The sequence below is a fragment of the Trifolium pratense genome, linkage group LG5 (genome assembly GCF_020283565.1).
Source record: "Trifolium pratense cultivar HEN17-A07 linkage group LG5, ARS_RC_1.1, whole genome shotgun sequence".
NCBI classification, from domain to species: domain Eukaryota; kingdom Viridiplantae; phylum Streptophyta; class Magnoliopsida; order Fabales; family Fabaceae; genus Trifolium; species Trifolium pratense.
Window position 1 is genome coordinate 15,379,564 of NC_060063.1, and position 18,156 is coordinate 15,397,719.

Sequence of the window (18,156 nt, forward strand, 5' to 3'; positions counted from 1 at the left end):
AAGGTTTAGAGTTTGTGTCTTTTGTCAGCCTTTCTTGTGTCAATTTGATGCAAGTTTAGGACTGTGTTTGTGTTGTTTATTGTAAGCTACTCCTAAGCTTTGAAGCACGGAGTTAGTGTGTGTGATTCACTCATAAGCTTTTAAGCAAGAGTGTGGTCTAGTTTTTAGAAGAGTGTCTCCATCCTGATTATTATTATTGACAGCAACATAGTACGTGTTGTTAGAGGGAATTTGGGACGGGGTCTCATTATCTAAGAGGTTCTTAGGTAGGATTGCACGGGTAGTGTCTAGGTGATAAGTCAAGTACCGGGTGTTGGTCGAGGGCTTTGAACTAGAGCTATTATAGTGGATTCATTCCTGGATTGGTATCCCCCAGAGTAGGTGACGTTGCACTGAACTGGGTTAACAACTATCTGTCTTATTTATTATTCTGCCATTTATTTATTTATTTCCTGTGTTCTGCGACTGTCTTGCTGCAACGTATGCTATAGCATCTTGTGCAGCATTGTGTTCACTGCGTGCCAGATTTCAACATTAAACACGTGCGCCTTCCTCTGTAAGAAACCTTGAAACAATTCTTCAATCAAATCTTCAAAAGATTGAGTAGAAATTAAAACCCGCTAGCTGGCGCGCACAGATACACAGACAGGTGTTGTTCCAAAGTGTACCCACATTTGTCACAACACTTGGTGTAGGCACATATGTCTCAACACTTGGCTAAAATATGTTTTTGCAAAATGTAGCCAACATACAAAAACCCAACACCCGGGAAGCGTGCGAGTGAGGACAAGACACACTGAAAAGACTCGTGTTGGTTTGTAGGGTTAGTCGACAATGCGTAAAGTCTTCTGGGATGTTACAATTCTCATGGAGAACTAGCAACCCTAGGTTGATTCATTGGTATACAGGAACATCGTTCATGACTTCTTGAGGTTCAATTCTTAATAGTAATTCAGTTTATTTATTTATTGCCTTCTCTTATCAATTCATGCTCTTTATTTATTTATGAAACTTGAATATAGTGATGCTTAATCTCTGTTTAGAGTTATATATTGTGAGACTTTTCGGATTGATTCATCGCTTGTATGACTAGTTTGAATAGGAATTGATATAGGTTTTTTCGCCCTTAGCAAAAAAAAGGGTTGGTCGAACTTTGTCATGATACAAACCGTGTTCTAAGTGACGCTTGTTCACTACCCATAGTTAATTGAACACATTCTTTGCTTAATCGAATGAATTCGTATAAAACTGCTTATCGCTTGTATAATCGGTCTTATAAACCAACCAAGGCATGACTATATAAACAATATTTTATGTGAACCGAGGATAGAATCATAACGAAGTTTTCCTAACACCAATGGATTGATCGTTTTTTTATCAATTGAATTTCTAATACTCTTTTGATCTAAACAAACCCAAAACCCCCCTATTTAATTGTGTTATTCATCATTCTTATTTTTGCTAATTATCATATCAGAGGTCCTTGTGAGACGACCAAGGTTTAACTACGTTGTTACTAAGTATTATAATTATAAAAATATAACCCCTTTTGGCAATAACCCCTTTTGTTAATGACAATATTGTACATGATAACAATTCCATCTGTGCTTTAGGAGGAGACAATTGCATGGAGGATATCGCGGTGGATGTTGTTAATTCAGATGATTTTTTATATCCAAACCAATCAGGAGAAGGTGTAATTGAGAACGGTAGCTTAGATGGGTCAGAAAACTCCACCAACATACATCATAGTGTCAAAGGAGGTGTGAACAGAAGACGATCCAAATCTGAGGAATTGGGCCGAGTGAATAAATCTAATAACCTTTATGAAGAAGTTAGCGGAGGAAAGGGGGAGGGGAAAGGAGGTGTCTACAGTGATGGGCCTAGAGCTGTCTACAACAAATTGAACAGTGGCCCAACCTTTAATCAAGTATCACGATTGACTGAGGGTGAACGATCAAGAAAGAAAAACACATCAGAACACAGCAAAATTCTGTTTCTTCCTTCACGTTCTCTAAGGAATCAAAATCAATTGGTTCTTAGTCTTAGAAATCGAAAACAACAAAGCAACGTTGCCAAATCGCAATCGATTTCTATTTCAGCTAGGAAGGAGGATGTGCCGAAATCAATCTCATTGGAAGAAAGGGTTTGTTCGTGTAATCCTATTTCCTGTAACAAACCGAAGAAGAAATCTAGCAGCTCTGTGTCTTCAGCCGGCACCATTCTTTGTTGCAGTTCACTCAATTCATCTAATATTAGAAATTAAAACAAGAATTTTCTAAAGAGGTATGAGATTGAAGTGGCATCAAAGGTGTGGAAGGAAGTGACTACGTATTTGCATGTGTACAAATATCGTCAATGTAATAAAAGAATATCGATCCACAGGGATTGCGCGATTATAACGAGGGAATTGTGTCTATGAACATAATGAAATTAACAAACATATTTGGGGGTTTGGTTGAGTAGTTTGAATTGTAAGAAAAACGTGCGAGTTCAATGGTAGAAAAGCGAGGTAGAATCATCGGAATCACCTAGTCTATAGTCATCACATGCAATCAAACATATCATATAGAATTACTCAAGTGTTCACAACTAGATCAACAATATGGTGAATCTCAATCTCTTGATAAATTCACCCTATCCGTTGTCGATACTCCTCCGATCTCTCGGATGAAAGCTACCGACACCGAAGTATTTAAAAACGCGTTGATCGTTCGCTACACTCTATGTTTCAATCTCTCGACCGGAAACACTCAAGTGTTCAATGCAATCAATTCGGAAATTCAATCAATATTCTCATACGTGATTAAACTCAAAGATCATTATAAAATTGATTAGAAATCATAAAGCATTAAGACAAGATTTGCATTGGATAAACACTATTACAAGAGTAATTCATATGAATAGCAAGATTACAAATGAAAACTACATCCTAAGTTATCCTAGATCCTACCTCTATGAGGAAATCAGCTCCTCATAGTGCTTCGATCAGCTCCTATCTTCAACTTCATGGTCTTCGATTCCATTGTGTTGAAGGTGCTAAAGCTATCCCCTTTGTTCCATGATCAGGCCTTCGTTCTTGCTCAAAATCTCAGAATATAGGATGAACTGCAGAAAAATTCGAACCGGTGCAGAAAAATCCAGTTTTCATATATAGGAATTGCAACCACGCCGCGCGTCAGATCCATCACGCCGCGTGTGGTTGCTTATCTTCATCCTACGCCGCGCGTGTAACTTCCCACGCCCCCGGCGTAGTTCAATCTTCATCCACCACGCCGCGCGTGATCCTTCCCACGCCGCGCGTGGTCACTAGTCAGAGGCCACTCCTTTCTTGATCAAAGCTTCACGCCGCGCATGATCAGAGTAAGATTTTGGGCTCTCTGTGATCATCATCACGCGGCGCGTGATGGACCACGCCCCCAGCGTAGTTAAACTGTGACTTTTCCTGCATATTTCCCTGCTTTCTTGTATATCAAGTAACCTTGCTTCCGAGTTGATTTTCTCTTGATTTATTGCTTAAAAACTCTAAAATAAGTCTAATGTTCCTCAAATAAGCATGGATTATGTTCCTCAAAGATGTTCAATGGATTGCCCAAGCATCTGATGGTCTGTCGGGGGGTTTGTTGACGGTCTGGAATATTGGCATTTTCAATTTTAAATTCAGTTTCAATGATGTAGGCTTCTTAGGCATCTGTGTGGAATGAAAGGGCTTGATTTTGTATATCGTTAATGTGTATTCACCATGTAATTACGCCGGTAAAAGAAGATTATGGGATATCCTTTATAATTTTAAATTGAATAATGAGAAAGGTGAATGGTGCATTGGGGGTGATTTTAACGCCGTTCTGCATGCTTCAGAACGTAAAGGGTGTAGTGCTTCAAATAGGCAGGTGGAGTTAACTCATTTTAACTATTTTGTGGAGATGATGGAGGTGGTGGATCTGTCGGTGTTGGGTAAGAGGTTTACGTGGTTTTGTGCGGATGGCAAATTGATGAGTCGGTTGGATCGTTTTTTAGTCTCAGAAGGGTTTGTCGAGAAGGGTGAAGTAACAGGGCAGTGGGTAGGCGATCGTGATATCTTAGATCATTGTTCAATTTGGCTTCTTTGTTCTTCCGTTAATTGGGGACCAAAGCCTTTTAGAGTGAATAACTGTTGGTTGGAACATCCGGATTTTAATAATTTTGTCAAAAGATCTTGGAACAGTTTTCATGTGAAGGGAAAGAAAGCTTTTGTGGTGAAGGAGAAACTGAAGTTGTTGAAGGAGTGCTTGAAATCATGGAACAAAGAAGTTTTTGGTATCCTCGATCTCAATATCGATAAAACTGTGCAAGAGCTAAACGAAGTAGAGGGGCTACTAGCTGGAGAAGATGTAGTAATGGATTTAGGTAGTGTTTGGCCTCACTTATTTTCTACTTTACTATTTCTTTTAAGTGGAAGTAGGGCCAAACATAATTTTGAAAAAGTTCTTAAAATAAAAAGTGTCTTTTTTTTGTGAAGAAAATATAATATAAGTGGCTTAATAAAAAAGAAGAAAAAACCAACTTAAAACCAACTTATACTGATGATTCACTCTAGAGGTCTGCCCATCGATTCCCGTGTATGCCAATTTATATTTTATTTTATTTTGTCTGCACTGTTCCCGCTTTTTACCGTAAAAAAACGCACAATTCCCGCTTATATTTTATTTTAGGCAATAGTTCCCGCTACAATTGTTTGCCCTTTTTACAATGTTCTGACTGCTATATATTATTATTATGCTTTGCTTACACCACATGCCAAAACCCTAACGCCGCCTAACACTTGCATAGTTGCAGCAGGTATGATTTTCTTTTTGATTTGTTTAATTCATACCATTTTGTTTTTTTTGTCCTTTTGTTGCTTAGTTTTGTTTTTTACTTTATGCCATTTATTTGAGATATATATCATTCAGTTTTTGCTTTCTTATTCCTTAGTTTCTATTAATTTTTTTTTGTCTATTTGTTCTTTATCACCTATTATCTATCTTGTAAAATTTATTTATTTTCTTTACTATATATTTGCATTTTTTTCAAATGCAAAGAGATATGAATGAATTAATAATAGTTGTAAGTCATGCCTAGATCAGTAAGAGTAGAACAAATAGCAAGCAAATTGCATGAAACAAGATGATCCATGTCTCGCATACAAAACCAATTTGGATCCTCTCTAATTTTCTCTCATGTTTTCTCTCATTTTTCTTAATCTAGGGGTTAGTAAATTACAAAGAATAAAAATGAGAGAAAATTAACCATTAGATTAAGAAAAAGGAGAGAAAATATGAAGAAAAATTGGAGAATATCCAAATCCCCTTAATTAGTAGCAACCAATTAAACTCCCTATGAATAGCACAATAAATTGAAAAGAACAAACTAGGACCGAAACATAAATATATTTGATATAGATATTTTATTTATCATTTGATGATAAAGATATAGGCAACAAACTATATTGATCGGGTAGTTTAAATATTATATTGCAAAATATTAGTTTGCTTGTAATTATTTATAATTTTTGAAATATATTACAGTTATGGCTTCTAAAGAAAGTCATCCATGTAAATCTGAAAATTTTGAAAAAGCAAAGTGGAACATTCCATTGGATACCAAAATATTACTAGACCTTTGTATGGATGAAATCCGTAAATGTGGAAAGCCAGGAACTGGTTTTAAGCATAAGAAATGGGAAGAAATACGCGAAGAATTCAATAAACGTGCTAATAGAAAATATAACCAAAAGCAGTTGAGAAATAGAATGGATACTTTGAGAACGGATTGGACCACCTGGAAACAATTAATTGGTAAAGAAACAGGTTTGGGCTGGAATCACGCGACAGGAAATATTGATGCTGATCCTTCATGGTGGGAGGCTAAGATAAGGGTGAGTATTATGAATATTTAGTTTTTTATCTCCTTAAAGTTGAGTATGAGGATTTGATTTGCCTAACTATTGGCTTTTGTTATTGATTATGCAGGAGAATGTAAAATATGCCAAATTTCGCTATCAAGGTTTAGAATTTCGTGATGAAATGGAATTCATATTCGGGGAGGCAGTGGCAACAAGTCAATACCAATGGACACCGGCTTTGGGTGTTCCATCTGAATCTAATATCAATAATACAACGACAAATGTGCCACATGAAATTATTGAATCTGATGATAGTGGATATAATGATGAAGACCTTACCCTTGTGGAAAATACTCAATTCAAAAAGAAAAGAAAGATTGTGTCAAATATGGGAGAAAAGGCAGCAAAGGGTAGGGCAAAGGTTGGGACACCATCAACAATGAGAAAAACATTTGAGCGATTAGTTGAAGCAGCCGAAGATCATAATGATGTTGAAAAGGCTGGAATTGCTGCTACATCTCATGTCCATGGCCAATACTCTATTCCAGATTGTGTTAAATTATTGAAAAAAGCAAAGGATGAAGGTTTTTTGAATAGTCAACAATTTAGTTATGCTTTAGAAATGCTTAAAGATGAACAAAATAGAGTCTTGCTAATTTAGTTATGAGCAGTGTCACTTGTGACAATTTCAAGTACCCCAAATGTACCTACACTTGGTACAACATTTGTCTCCAGTTCTATAGATGTGTCAACATCTGACACAACATCCGTCTCAAGTGCCACATATGTGTCAATATTTGATACAACATCAGTCTCAAGGACAGTTCCCTTGAGAGAATCAGCAATACAATCACTTGTGGCCTTAGTGGAAGCACCAAAGTCACAATTAACAACAGCAGGGGGACACAAGAGAATCAACCATCAGTAGTTGATCAACTTTCAATACCAAAGAGCAATAATCCTTTGCTCCCAAAAATAATAACTTCTCCTTGCTAGAAACAACTGAAATGCCTATCCTATGTGATTTGGATGACACTCCAAAGTGCAGATAACAATTCAACCATTGGACATAGGTTGAAGCAGCTCCAATGTTCATAATCCCATGAAGCTCTTTTCACTACAACAGAACAAGAGTTCTATGCTCTCATAGACTTGATAATATCAAGTTAGAGTAAACAACCTCCATCCTGACATGTCTTCAAGATCTCACAGCTTCAGAATAAGGATTCCTCATTAATAACTTCTCATAGCACTCTAGAGAATTATACATTCCCCCCTTCAATAGCTGCACATCTAGTGGTTGGTATACACAAGTTACTCTCCTCCAAACAGAATCTGTTTCATGGCCATAAACAAGATTCCATAAATCTGGCTCCTTTGATCAGAAGGATTCTCCAGATGTCAGAGAAAATGTCCTTGACATTTAAGCTTGACCTCCACATAAAGAATTTGAATGAGATACCTTTATCAAGCTTACACAGGAAAAGCAAAACACACATCTGCACTACCACTTAGTTGGATCAGAAATAAACTCACCCAAGAAGTCAACCATAAGTTTCTAGTGTCAAAATAAATCCAACAAGATTCTGCATACTGCTGGTCAGTTGTAGCAACATCTGGGACGACATCAGTCCCCTTCTCAAGGAACACACCAAGAGATCCTTTATCAAAGCCACTGGAGGTTGGCTTTTAGGGTTAGAAGCAAAAATAAATTGCTCACAACTTCGTTCAGATCTCTCTTCAACAAACTCATATATGAGTGCCTTTATGAGTGGACTTGAGATCACCCTCAAGTATCGTTGGCATCTCCAACAAGTTAGTTGAACCTCACTAGAGGAGAACAGAGTGTAGCACACTCAAAACCACCAGGAGTTTTCCCATCATATATGTATGCAGCGGAATTCAAACCAGAAAACTCCTTAACAAACTTCAGGCACACCATAATGACCTTTGCACAAACTCCACACTTCAGGTGCAACAGGTTAACATAGGTTTGAAAATAAATCAAACCATACAGAAGCTCAAACATCAAAGCTATACACCGTGCCATGAATAGTCCATCCTCCACTTCTAGGGACCATTCAAACAAATATGAACTTCTTCAAGTCCAAACAACTTTTCAGTATTCCTTACTTGTTCATAACCAGAAAGTATCTTCCCTAGGATCTCACCCAGATACAGAACAGGATGCCTGCTCTGATACCAATTGAAATTCTGGTACACAGTAGACAAGTGTTGTCCACGATGTGCCGACACTTGTCGCAACACTTGTCTTAGCAGTAAGAACAATAAAACAGAGCATTAAAAACATATACTGAAAAGCATAAACGACACACATAATTGTTAACCCAGTTCAGCCTAACAGCCTAATCTGGGGGATACCAATCCAGGAGGAAATTCACTATCAGCAGTATTAATTCGGAGCTAAACTCCCCCGTTTACAACTCCTCACTTAATCCCTACCCAATGCAACTTCTACCTAGGAACTCCTAGATATGAGACCCCGTCTCACTCCCCTCAACCTTACAACCAGTAAGGATTTCAATAACAACAGAATGGAGACACTCTCCTTGAAAAAGATGAAGTCGACACACTTCAATAACATCACCACCTAGCCAACGACTAAGTTCACAATTTGGAGTTGCTTAAAAGCTTCCTCCAAGACAATACTCAACTCATTACCTATAGGTTTCTGAGTGAGGACATAGTGACCATCTCACAACCCGAGTGGTTCACTTTACACCAACTCTCCTAGAGAGTGGCTTAAAGACACGAAACCCTTAAAAGACTACATCTTTGATATTCTATTTTTGCTTCAAGTTTCGGTCAATAAAATAGGGTTAGCAGCACCCTTTAAATAGCAAAGCCTCGTGGGCTTTTCACAATGATCCAGCTCCAAGAAATCTTCTAGATGCAAAATATATATTTTTACCAAATCTTTCTTTGCATCAAATATTCCTCCCATAAATATATTTGTTGTAAATATATTTTAAAATTAAATCTTCTAATCTTCTGGAAGCACAAAGATTTATTTGAAATAAATCTTTTATATTTTCTGCAGCAATCTTCACAAGATATATTTTTGAAAATAATAGTTCTATTTTTGAAACACAAGAATATATTTTCCAAAAATATAATTCCTTTAGAAAATATAACTAGGGTTTCGGCTGCCTCCTGAAACACATTAAACACGTGCGCCTTCCTCTGTAAGAAACCTTGAAACAATTCTTCAATTAAATCTTCAAAAGATTGAGTAGAAATTAAAACCGCTAGCTGGCGCGCGCAGAACAGAGTCAGGTGTTGTTCCAAAGTGTCCCAACATTTGTCACAACACTTGGGGTCAGCACATTTGTCTCAACACTTGGCTAAAATATGTTTTTGCAAAATGTAGCCAATATACAAAAACCCAACAATCTCCCCCTTTGGCAAATTTTGGCTAAAACAATATTAGACCAGTATATAGAGAGATACAGTATTACCTTTCCTTCGAGTCAACATGATCAACACAACTAGGAAAGAAAGTAACACATAGTAAGACTACTTCCAAGAGAGGTAAGTAGCATCAGAGGCATGCAATAGCAGGAATTAACACATATAGCCTCACAGAGCAGATAGAGAGAAATAAACTCTCATAGTGGATTCAAAGATAGGAGAAATAAACTCCTATAATCAGAGTACATCCATTCAACAAAAGATCACCAGGGAAAAATAAATTCCCACAAACATAGAACTAGGAAAAATAAATTCCCAGCCACCAGAGAATAAAGCCAAGATGTCTCAGCATCTGGCATCACACTTGTCACTTATTCATACTACCACTCCCCCTAAATTCATGACAGAGCACAAGCATACAATGTAATCAACCATAGGAACTACAACATCCTTGTAATAGCAGAAGCATTCAATCAGAGTGATTAACGCTTAATAGTTGTTGTAGACACACATGTGTGCATTCATAAATAAGCATGTACAAGTTACCCATATTTCTATGAATGTAACTAACTAAGTCACCCATATTGCTATGAATGTGACCTAAATCACCCATATTTCTTTGACTGTGATCCTAAGCATAAAAGTCATCCATATTTCTATGATTATGACTAAGCACGATGAATCATCCATATTTCTATGACTATGATTATGATCATGCCCTATGCTACAAATTTAAATGCTTTTTGGAATTCTTGCAACACATCACACAGAGCTGAAGGTAACATTTACTCCACTCAGACATAGGCCTAGAAGATTAACACATCGCAGAAAGAACCGCAACAACATACACACCAGATGTCAGCACATCTGTCCACACATCACGCAGATACCAGATGTCAGCACATCTGTCCACACAGATAGATCTTACATATCACAGATCACTACTCCCCCTTTTTAGCCATAAATTCTGACAAATAAAGTCAGTGTGCATTAAACAAAAGAATAGAGGCAAAGAGGTACCATAGCAGTATCAGAAGTGCAAGTTTCATAACAGAGAGAACTAAACTCTCACGAAAGAACCACATAGGGAGAAATAAACTCCCACATACTTAGAAAAATAAATTCTCACACATCAGATCAGGATGTCTAGACATCAGGCATGACATCACACATCAGGAACATAGCACTCCCACAACCATCAAGCACGCTATCAGAGCATAAGCTATCAGAACACATTATCAGGCTAGCTACACACTACTACTCCTCCTGAATAGCATTACTCCCCCTCAACATATGCATATATATAACTCACACTCCCCCTCAATACGAGCATAGAAGCATAAGAACATCAATACGAGCATAGAAGCATTAGCACAGAAACAGTCACCAGATGTAAGAACATCGGTCCACACATTTGTCCACACACACACTACTCCTCCTTTTTAGTCATAATTTTGACAAACATCATACATATCAGAACACAGAGTAGCAAAAACAGAAATATCCAGAGTGCAGATATTCCAGACCATAGGCACATACAGGTGCTAGAAATCCATGGCCTAGCCCACAAATGATACGGAGAACAAAAGTAGTGGAAAGAGAACATGCGCGCTTTCATCCACAATACCATGACCAAACTCCAACAGTATAGCATGAAGATCATAAGTAACAAGGCATAAACCTATACTATCTTCATCACATCAACCACATAGTGCACAGAGCTACTACAACCAAATATAACACCATGGGATACATAGTTCATCAGATATATATCAGAAGTGGAGAGACCATATCATATCCACCACATCAAACTCCATAGTTAACACTCATAAAATATACATTTTCCCCTTGTTTCCACAACATGACAAGAGCATGAGAAAACATTGTTCTTGGAAACAACATGTACCAACCGGCAGAGAAAACAATGTTAGGAACATGTGGTCCGACAAAAGAAATCAATAGTCAGAAGTCAAAGACACTCCCTTTTTGGCTTTGGAGTGCTTCTGATCTTTCAATCTCAAAGAGTTGTCTCATAATACTCTTAGAGATTACACCCATAAAGGTTATTGGTAACTTCACCATAAACTCTGTAGCTTGCTTCATAGTCAAAAACATACTAACAAAAAATTCAGCTTCTCATGACATTATCTCCTTTAAAACATAAATTTCTATTTCTAGACATTTTCTTCAAAATGAATGAAACATTCTCTAAGAGGACAGAAGAGATGTCAACTTTCTTCCTGTCAAGTGACATGATGCCCAGAACAACATCCTCAATATTTGGCTCATAGTCAACCACATTCTGGCATTTTGGTGACAGATGTTGTACACAATGTTGGAACACTTGAGATAACACGATGTTGAGACAGATGTTACAACATCTCGTACCAGAACAGACAAGTTATTCAACACAGATGAGTATTATTCAGTTCCAATCTCAAGAGACATATACCAAAAGCATCTTCAACAATATATATATTGTCATCACATAAGAACATCAAACTAGAGGTTTCAGAAACAGGTCTGAAACAATCACTTACCATAGTAGTAATCACCTTTGATCATCACATATCTGAGCATTATCGCATCTGATCATAACACATTTGAACACATATAATACTTCTCAGCAGAATGCACATCCAAACAATCGTACCAGGCTAGTTCTCTTTTAGTCACACTTTGAGCAACAACTTTGGTCAAGTGGAAGATCATCAAGATTAGTTTCTTCTACCACATTCAAAACCTTAATACTCCAAACCACCATTAGTTGATCTTCAACCTCATTAGATTGAGGACTCTCAGAACCATATCAGCATAAGTTTGGGGGATTGCAGAACAGGTTTCAACAAACACTAACTGGTTGGTCCAGGATGTTTCAACATCCGATATGACATTAGACTTATGTTAGGTTCCTTTGGGGGACTCAACCACAACTTTAGTGAGGGATGACAAAGTGTCAGAACCAACAACCTTGGAAGATGACATATGCACAATTTCAACAACAATGTCATCAACAACAGCAACATTCATACTAGATCGACAGTTTGAGAGGTACATCTGACAGATGTTCCAACACTACCCACAACATTGGAACTGACAGAACCTTTAACATGAGTAATAAAATTTACCCAAGTAAATCTGGAGGAATCATCAACAACTACAAAGACATACTTCTTTCGACCAAGGTTGTCAACTTGCATAGGTTCATCAAATCAGCAATCATCTCTTTTCTTGTCATGAAGCCAGAATTTTCTTGCCAGATGTTGCAACATTATGTGGGACATTTGTCCCTTCAACTAGTCTATAGTGCAATGTGAGAGGAGATTCCCTCTTACAGACAACATCAGAGCTGATCAAAATTCTTGGATGCTGATCAAGAATAATACTACAAAATACATTGGAAATGTTGTTGGCATCTTCACATCCAAAGGCTTAGCATGCTTAGTAGTTTGAAAAATATAAGAGTCAAAATCCCATTTGGTCTTGGTACCAACAGTGTAGATAAGGTTACTGATCACGGTCGTTTCGTGATCAAAATAATTTTAAAATAAGTAGTACAAGGTAGTGACCTTGGTCGTTTCACAAGGACTCACGATCGGTTTAACAATATTAGAATGAATTTAAAGGTTGCAATTTGGGGTTTTTTTGTTTGTGGAAGCAATAACAGAGATTACGAATTTAATTAATATAAAAGCAATCAATCCATTGGTTTTAGGCAACTTTGTTTATCATCTATCATAGGTTCTTATACGAATATTCATACAGTTTATGCTTCGGCTGATTATAGAACTAATTTAACAAGTGAAAATCAGTTTTATAACGAATTCGTTGATTAAGCACCAGCGTGTTCGACTAACTATGGCGATGATCAAGCGTCACCAATAACACAGTTAAAAATCATAACAATAATTCGGCAGCCCTATTTTGCAAGCGAAAATAATATAACAATTTCCTATTCAGATTAATTTGAACAAGCGTGAATTAATTTGAATAGTCTCAATGTTATGAACGTGAAACAAAATAATTAAGCATCAATTGCATCAACTCATACACAAAAGAGAAACAAGAAAATTGATATATGATAAGCATAAACATAACGATTTGCTATTAAAACCGAACCTCAAGATTCGAGAACAAAGTTCCTTACACCAATGGATCAATAGAAGTTTAGTTCTCCATGGAAGATGACGGCTGCTCTAGGGTTTGAATATTTCGTGAACAGTCAATGAATAACCCTAGCTGCCTTTTTTTCGGTTTAAATAATACATGGAACGGGCCTTAAAACAATTGGGCCGAAAAATATAAAGTTGTGCTGAATTAAATTCGTCTGGAACATAAGCGCAATTATTTGACACACTTGCGCTCCGAACTGGGTTTTGGCCTCAACATGAAAGTCGTAGCTCTTGATCTCAGCTTTCCAACGCATCTTCCCGCACCTCAATCCGATATTTGTAACTCCAGTTATGACCTGCGGACCGGAAGGGTGTCAAAGTGCTATTTATTCATAAATTAAGTGCGAAAATAAAATAGAGTTAGAAATAAACTTAAATATAAAAACACCTTAAAAAAGTGAAAATAGTAAATTAAACCATAGGAATACACTAGTACAACAGTAGAAGAATGTGCATTAAAATGCACTGATCAAATTCCCCCACACTTGAACTTTTGCACTCCGAGCAAAACTCAAATGAAAAATTTAAAAACAAATCACAAGCAGTCAACATATTCCAGGTTTCAAGCTTCAAACCTTGGGTCAAAATTCAAAGATTGGCACAATTCTTATCTATCAACTTTCAATAATAATCTTGCGTGTGTGTGTGTGTACCGTCTCCCACTGTCAACCAAAGTAATGTCAAGATCCCTCTCTGAAACTACCATTCTAGATGCTAAGTTGTCATTCTTTTCCTATAATTTTGGATTTAACCAGAATTTCAGACTAGGGGGGGCTATTTCTTTTCAAGAGATCAAAAGCTTTTCAACATCAACTCAGGGGCAACTACCTTCAAGCTTTATTATAGTTTATTATTATTTATTGTTTTTAAGCTTTAGGTACTACTCCACCTTTTCACCTGACGGGATCTTACTTGTAATAAGTCCAACCTGTTACTCAGAGTAGAGCATCCTACACAACACTTGTTCCTCCAGTTTCGGGCACAGGAACTTGTTCCTCCAGTTTCGGGCACAGGAACTTATTATATTCATTAGTTTTAGCTCTTAAACAGTTTCCCTTTTTCTCAATTAATAGCAATGATCGGTCTATCTGTTACTCTAGCCTTTCCCCCACACTTAGTTCTAATCATACCTCCATTATATTCAAATTAGAGAACTTAGTCTAAAGAATAAATATTTCAGAGATTTATCTAGACATTACTAAGTTTGACAGTGTTCAAGCAGTTGTGCATTAAGTTGCAAAGACTATCATGTCAAGTATCAAAACAAAAAACTCCAAAAATTTCACTGACCCTACAACTATCTGCCCTAGCCTTAGAACATGTGACTACTCATGATGATTTATTTTATTATTATTATTATTATTTTTTTTTTTTAAAAAACACAAAAATGTAAATGTAAATGTAAAATGTCCCTCCCCCACACTTAAACCAGACAGTGTCCGCAATGTAATCTAAACATAAAGTGAGAGTAATGGAAGGAACACACCCGAGGGGCTAAGGTGTAGCGGCTGGTGCTGGTGCTTCTATGTCTGGTGGTTTTGGTGGAAGCCCTTCCACACTTTTATGGAGCAGCTTCAACCGCTGTCCTTTTGCTTTGAAAACCTTGCCAGTACCTGTACTTTTAATTTCTATAGCACCAGAAGGAAAAACATTAGTCACGACAAAGGGGCCAATCCACTTGGATCGAAACTTACCAACCATATCTTTCAGGCGAGACTTAAACAGCAAGACTTTTTGGCCAACAGAAAATTTCTTTTTGGAAATCATCTTATCATGGAAGTGCGTAGTCTTTTCTTTATCATGGGAGTGTTTGGTTGGGGCAGCCGGAATTTCAAGAACTTTAACCGTACAGACTGCCTCATTGACAACAACTTCACCTGTATGAATGTTATTATCCTGCAAATCAGATTCAATCTTAGCACAAACAGAGCAAAGGTTAGTGTTAGTAACTAAATCCATATAAAAAACAGAATGTTCTTCCACGGGATGTTTCATGGCATCAAAAATGTTAAACTTAGCGACAATGTCGCCAAACTCCATGGACATGGTTCCATCATAAACATCAACTTTTGTTCTTGCCGTTCTCATGAATGGTCGGCCTAGAATGATGGGTGCCCTGCTGGAATTAGTTTCTCCCTCCATGTCTAGAATGTAGAAATCTGCAGGAAGAATCAAGTCATTAACTTGCACCAGGACATCTTCTACCTTCCCAGCAGGGCGGGCATTGCTCCTGTTTGCTAATTGCACGATTAAACATGTAGGCTGCAAAGGACCAAGATCAAGGTTATTATAAATAGAAGTAGGCATAACATTAATACCTGCTCCCAGATCAAGCATACAATTTTCAAACTTGTGATCCCCAATGGAACAGGGAATACCAAAAACTCCTGGATCATCACACTTTTCTGGCATGGTCTGACTGAGAACTGAGACATTAGCTGAGGAACCAGTTTTGGGCTGAATGAAAGAAGAAACATTTCGTCCCAAACTGACTCTCTCATTTCCCTTCAACTTCCTCTTGTGTGTGCACAAGTCTTTCAGGAATTTTGCATATTTAGGAATCTGTTTAATTGCATCAAGGAGAGGAATGTTAACCGCACATTTTCTGAATACATCTAAAATCTCCTTGTCTTCCTCAACTGTCTTCTTGATATTTTTCTGCACCCTTTGAGGAAAAGGAATTGGTGGCACATATACTCTTTCTTTTTCGGGTTCGGTCTCAGTTGTAACAGAAGGAGGTTCAGGAGCAGATGATGATGCAACGGTTTTCTTCTTCTTTTTCTCTGGAGCTGGTTCTGACACTCTTCCAGATCTCAAAGTAATTGCACTCACATTCACATTCGGATTCGGCACTGTTTGTGCAGGAAGGTTACCAGAGCCTTGGGCTTGTAGTTGGCCTATTGCATTGGCCATTTGTCCCATCTGCGTTGTCAGGTTCTGAATGCTAGCATCTGTTCGTTGTGCCAGTTGCTTGACAAGGTCTTCCAGTGAAGAAGTGACTGGTGGGGCAGCAGGGGCTGCAGCTTGTGACTGATTCCCATATTGGAGGTTTTGATGATTCCTCCAACTAGGGTGATATTTGTTGGTGGAGGGGTCAGGATTGTTGTACCTGTTTTGATTGTAAAGGGCTGCTGCTGCTGCATATGCTTGAGGAAGCTCAGTTATTGTTTCATCTTGTAGAATGGGGCATGTATCAGTCGGGTGCTCAGAAGAAGTACAAATACCACACACTTTTGCTGGTTGAGCTTTGCTAACAACCAACTTTTTCACCAAGGAAGTAAGTTCATCAATTCTAGCATCAAACTTGGTTTCGAGCGCCTTGATGGAGGAAGAGGAAGACTGAATCTCATTTACACTTGCAGAATTATTTCTGGTTGTAAACTGTTGCGAGTTGAGTGACATGTTCTCGATCAAGGCCTTTGCAGCAGCTGGAGTTTTATCAACAAGTGCTCCACCACTTGCAGCATCCAAAATGTTTCGATCCATTGGTAGCAACCCTTCATAGAAATATTGGATGAGTAATTGCTCGGTGATCTGGTGTTGGGGACAACTAGAAACTAACTGCTTGAATCTTTCCCAGTATTCTGCCAATGATTCGTTTCCCTGCCTAATGCCGCATATTTCTTTTCTGATTAACGCAGCTCTAGAAGCGGGAAAGTATCTCTCTAGAAAGACCTTCTTCAAATCATTCCAAGTTGTGATAGAATTCGGCTCAAGATAGTACAACCAATCTTTGGCAGCACCCTGGAGCGAGAATGGAAAGGCTCTAAGCTTGATATGATCCTCTGTTATACCTTCAGGCCTCAATGGTGTAGAACAAACTACCTGAAATTCCTTCAAATGCTTATGCGGATCCTCACCTGCAAGACCATGAAACTTGGGCAACAAATGTATCAAACCAGATTTCAATTCAAAAGGAATATCAACGTCAGTATATTGAATGCATAGACCATTGTAATTGACATCAGGAGCAGCAAGCTGCCTTAGTGTTCTTTGTTCAGCCATGTTATCAAAAGCAAGTTTAGAATCAAATAAAGTATGCAAAGAGAAACTATGTAAGAATCAGAATCAGACTCGTTAATGAAACAAATAGAAAGAAGAGATATGGTTAAAATAGATTCAAAAAAATATAAAAACACGAAATTTAGTCTAATTAAGTAAAATAAGAATTTTGGAAATTAGTTTGGAATTTTCTGAAACTATAAAAACAGAAATAAATTAAAATAAAATAGTAAAACACGGAATTTGGACTTTTTAGGTTGCCGTCACCTATTTTGTCCCAAAATAGGGGATTTTAAACTCTGATTTTTTTCTGATGAACAGGTACAGGAAAAACTCGATTTAGAAAAGATTTTCCAGAAAACTGTTTTTTTACGAAAACTGATTATTAGGGCACGTAAAATCCAGAAAACACGAGAAAGCAAAGGCTAGAACGCAACCACACAGAAACTGAGTCTAATATTAGCTAAAATCAATTGAGAGTCCCCGGCAACGGCGCCAATTTGATCACCGTCGTTTCGTGATCAAAATAATTTTAAAATAAGTAGTACAAGGTAGTGACCTTGGTCGTTTCACAAGGACTCACGATCGGTTTAACAATATTAGAATGAATTTAAAGGTTGCAATTTGGGGTTTTTTTGTTTGTGGAAGCAATAACAGAGATTACGAATTTAATTAATATAAAAGCAA

General features: G+C 37.5%; 2 protein-coding genes across 2 annotated transcripts; one reads left to right on the forward strand and one right to left on the reverse strand.

Annotated features, from left to right (window-relative positions):
• The first annotated feature begins 5,548 nt into the window (after nt 1-5,548).
• On the forward strand, nt 5,549-6,524 carry LOC123885484. The gene is made up of 2 exons (XM_045934769.1): nt 5,549-5,896; nt 5,991-6,524. Exons 1-2 carry the CDS (start codon nt 5,549-5,551, stop codon nt 6,522-6,524), a joined length of 882 nt encoding a protein of 293 aa, XP_045790725.1.
• A 5,797-nt stretch (nt 6,525-12,321) lies between these two features.
• LOC123886103 lies at nt 12,322-17,472 on the reverse strand. Its single transcript, XM_045935444.1, has 2 exons — nt 15,081-17,472; nt 12,322-12,398 (listed from the first exon to the last, which is right to left on the reverse strand). Exons 1-2 carry the CDS (start codon nt 17,470-17,472, stop codon nt 12,322-12,324), a joined length of 2,469 nt encoding a protein of 822 aa, XP_045791400.1.
• Between the last annotated feature and the right edge of the window lie 684 nt (nt 17,473-18,156).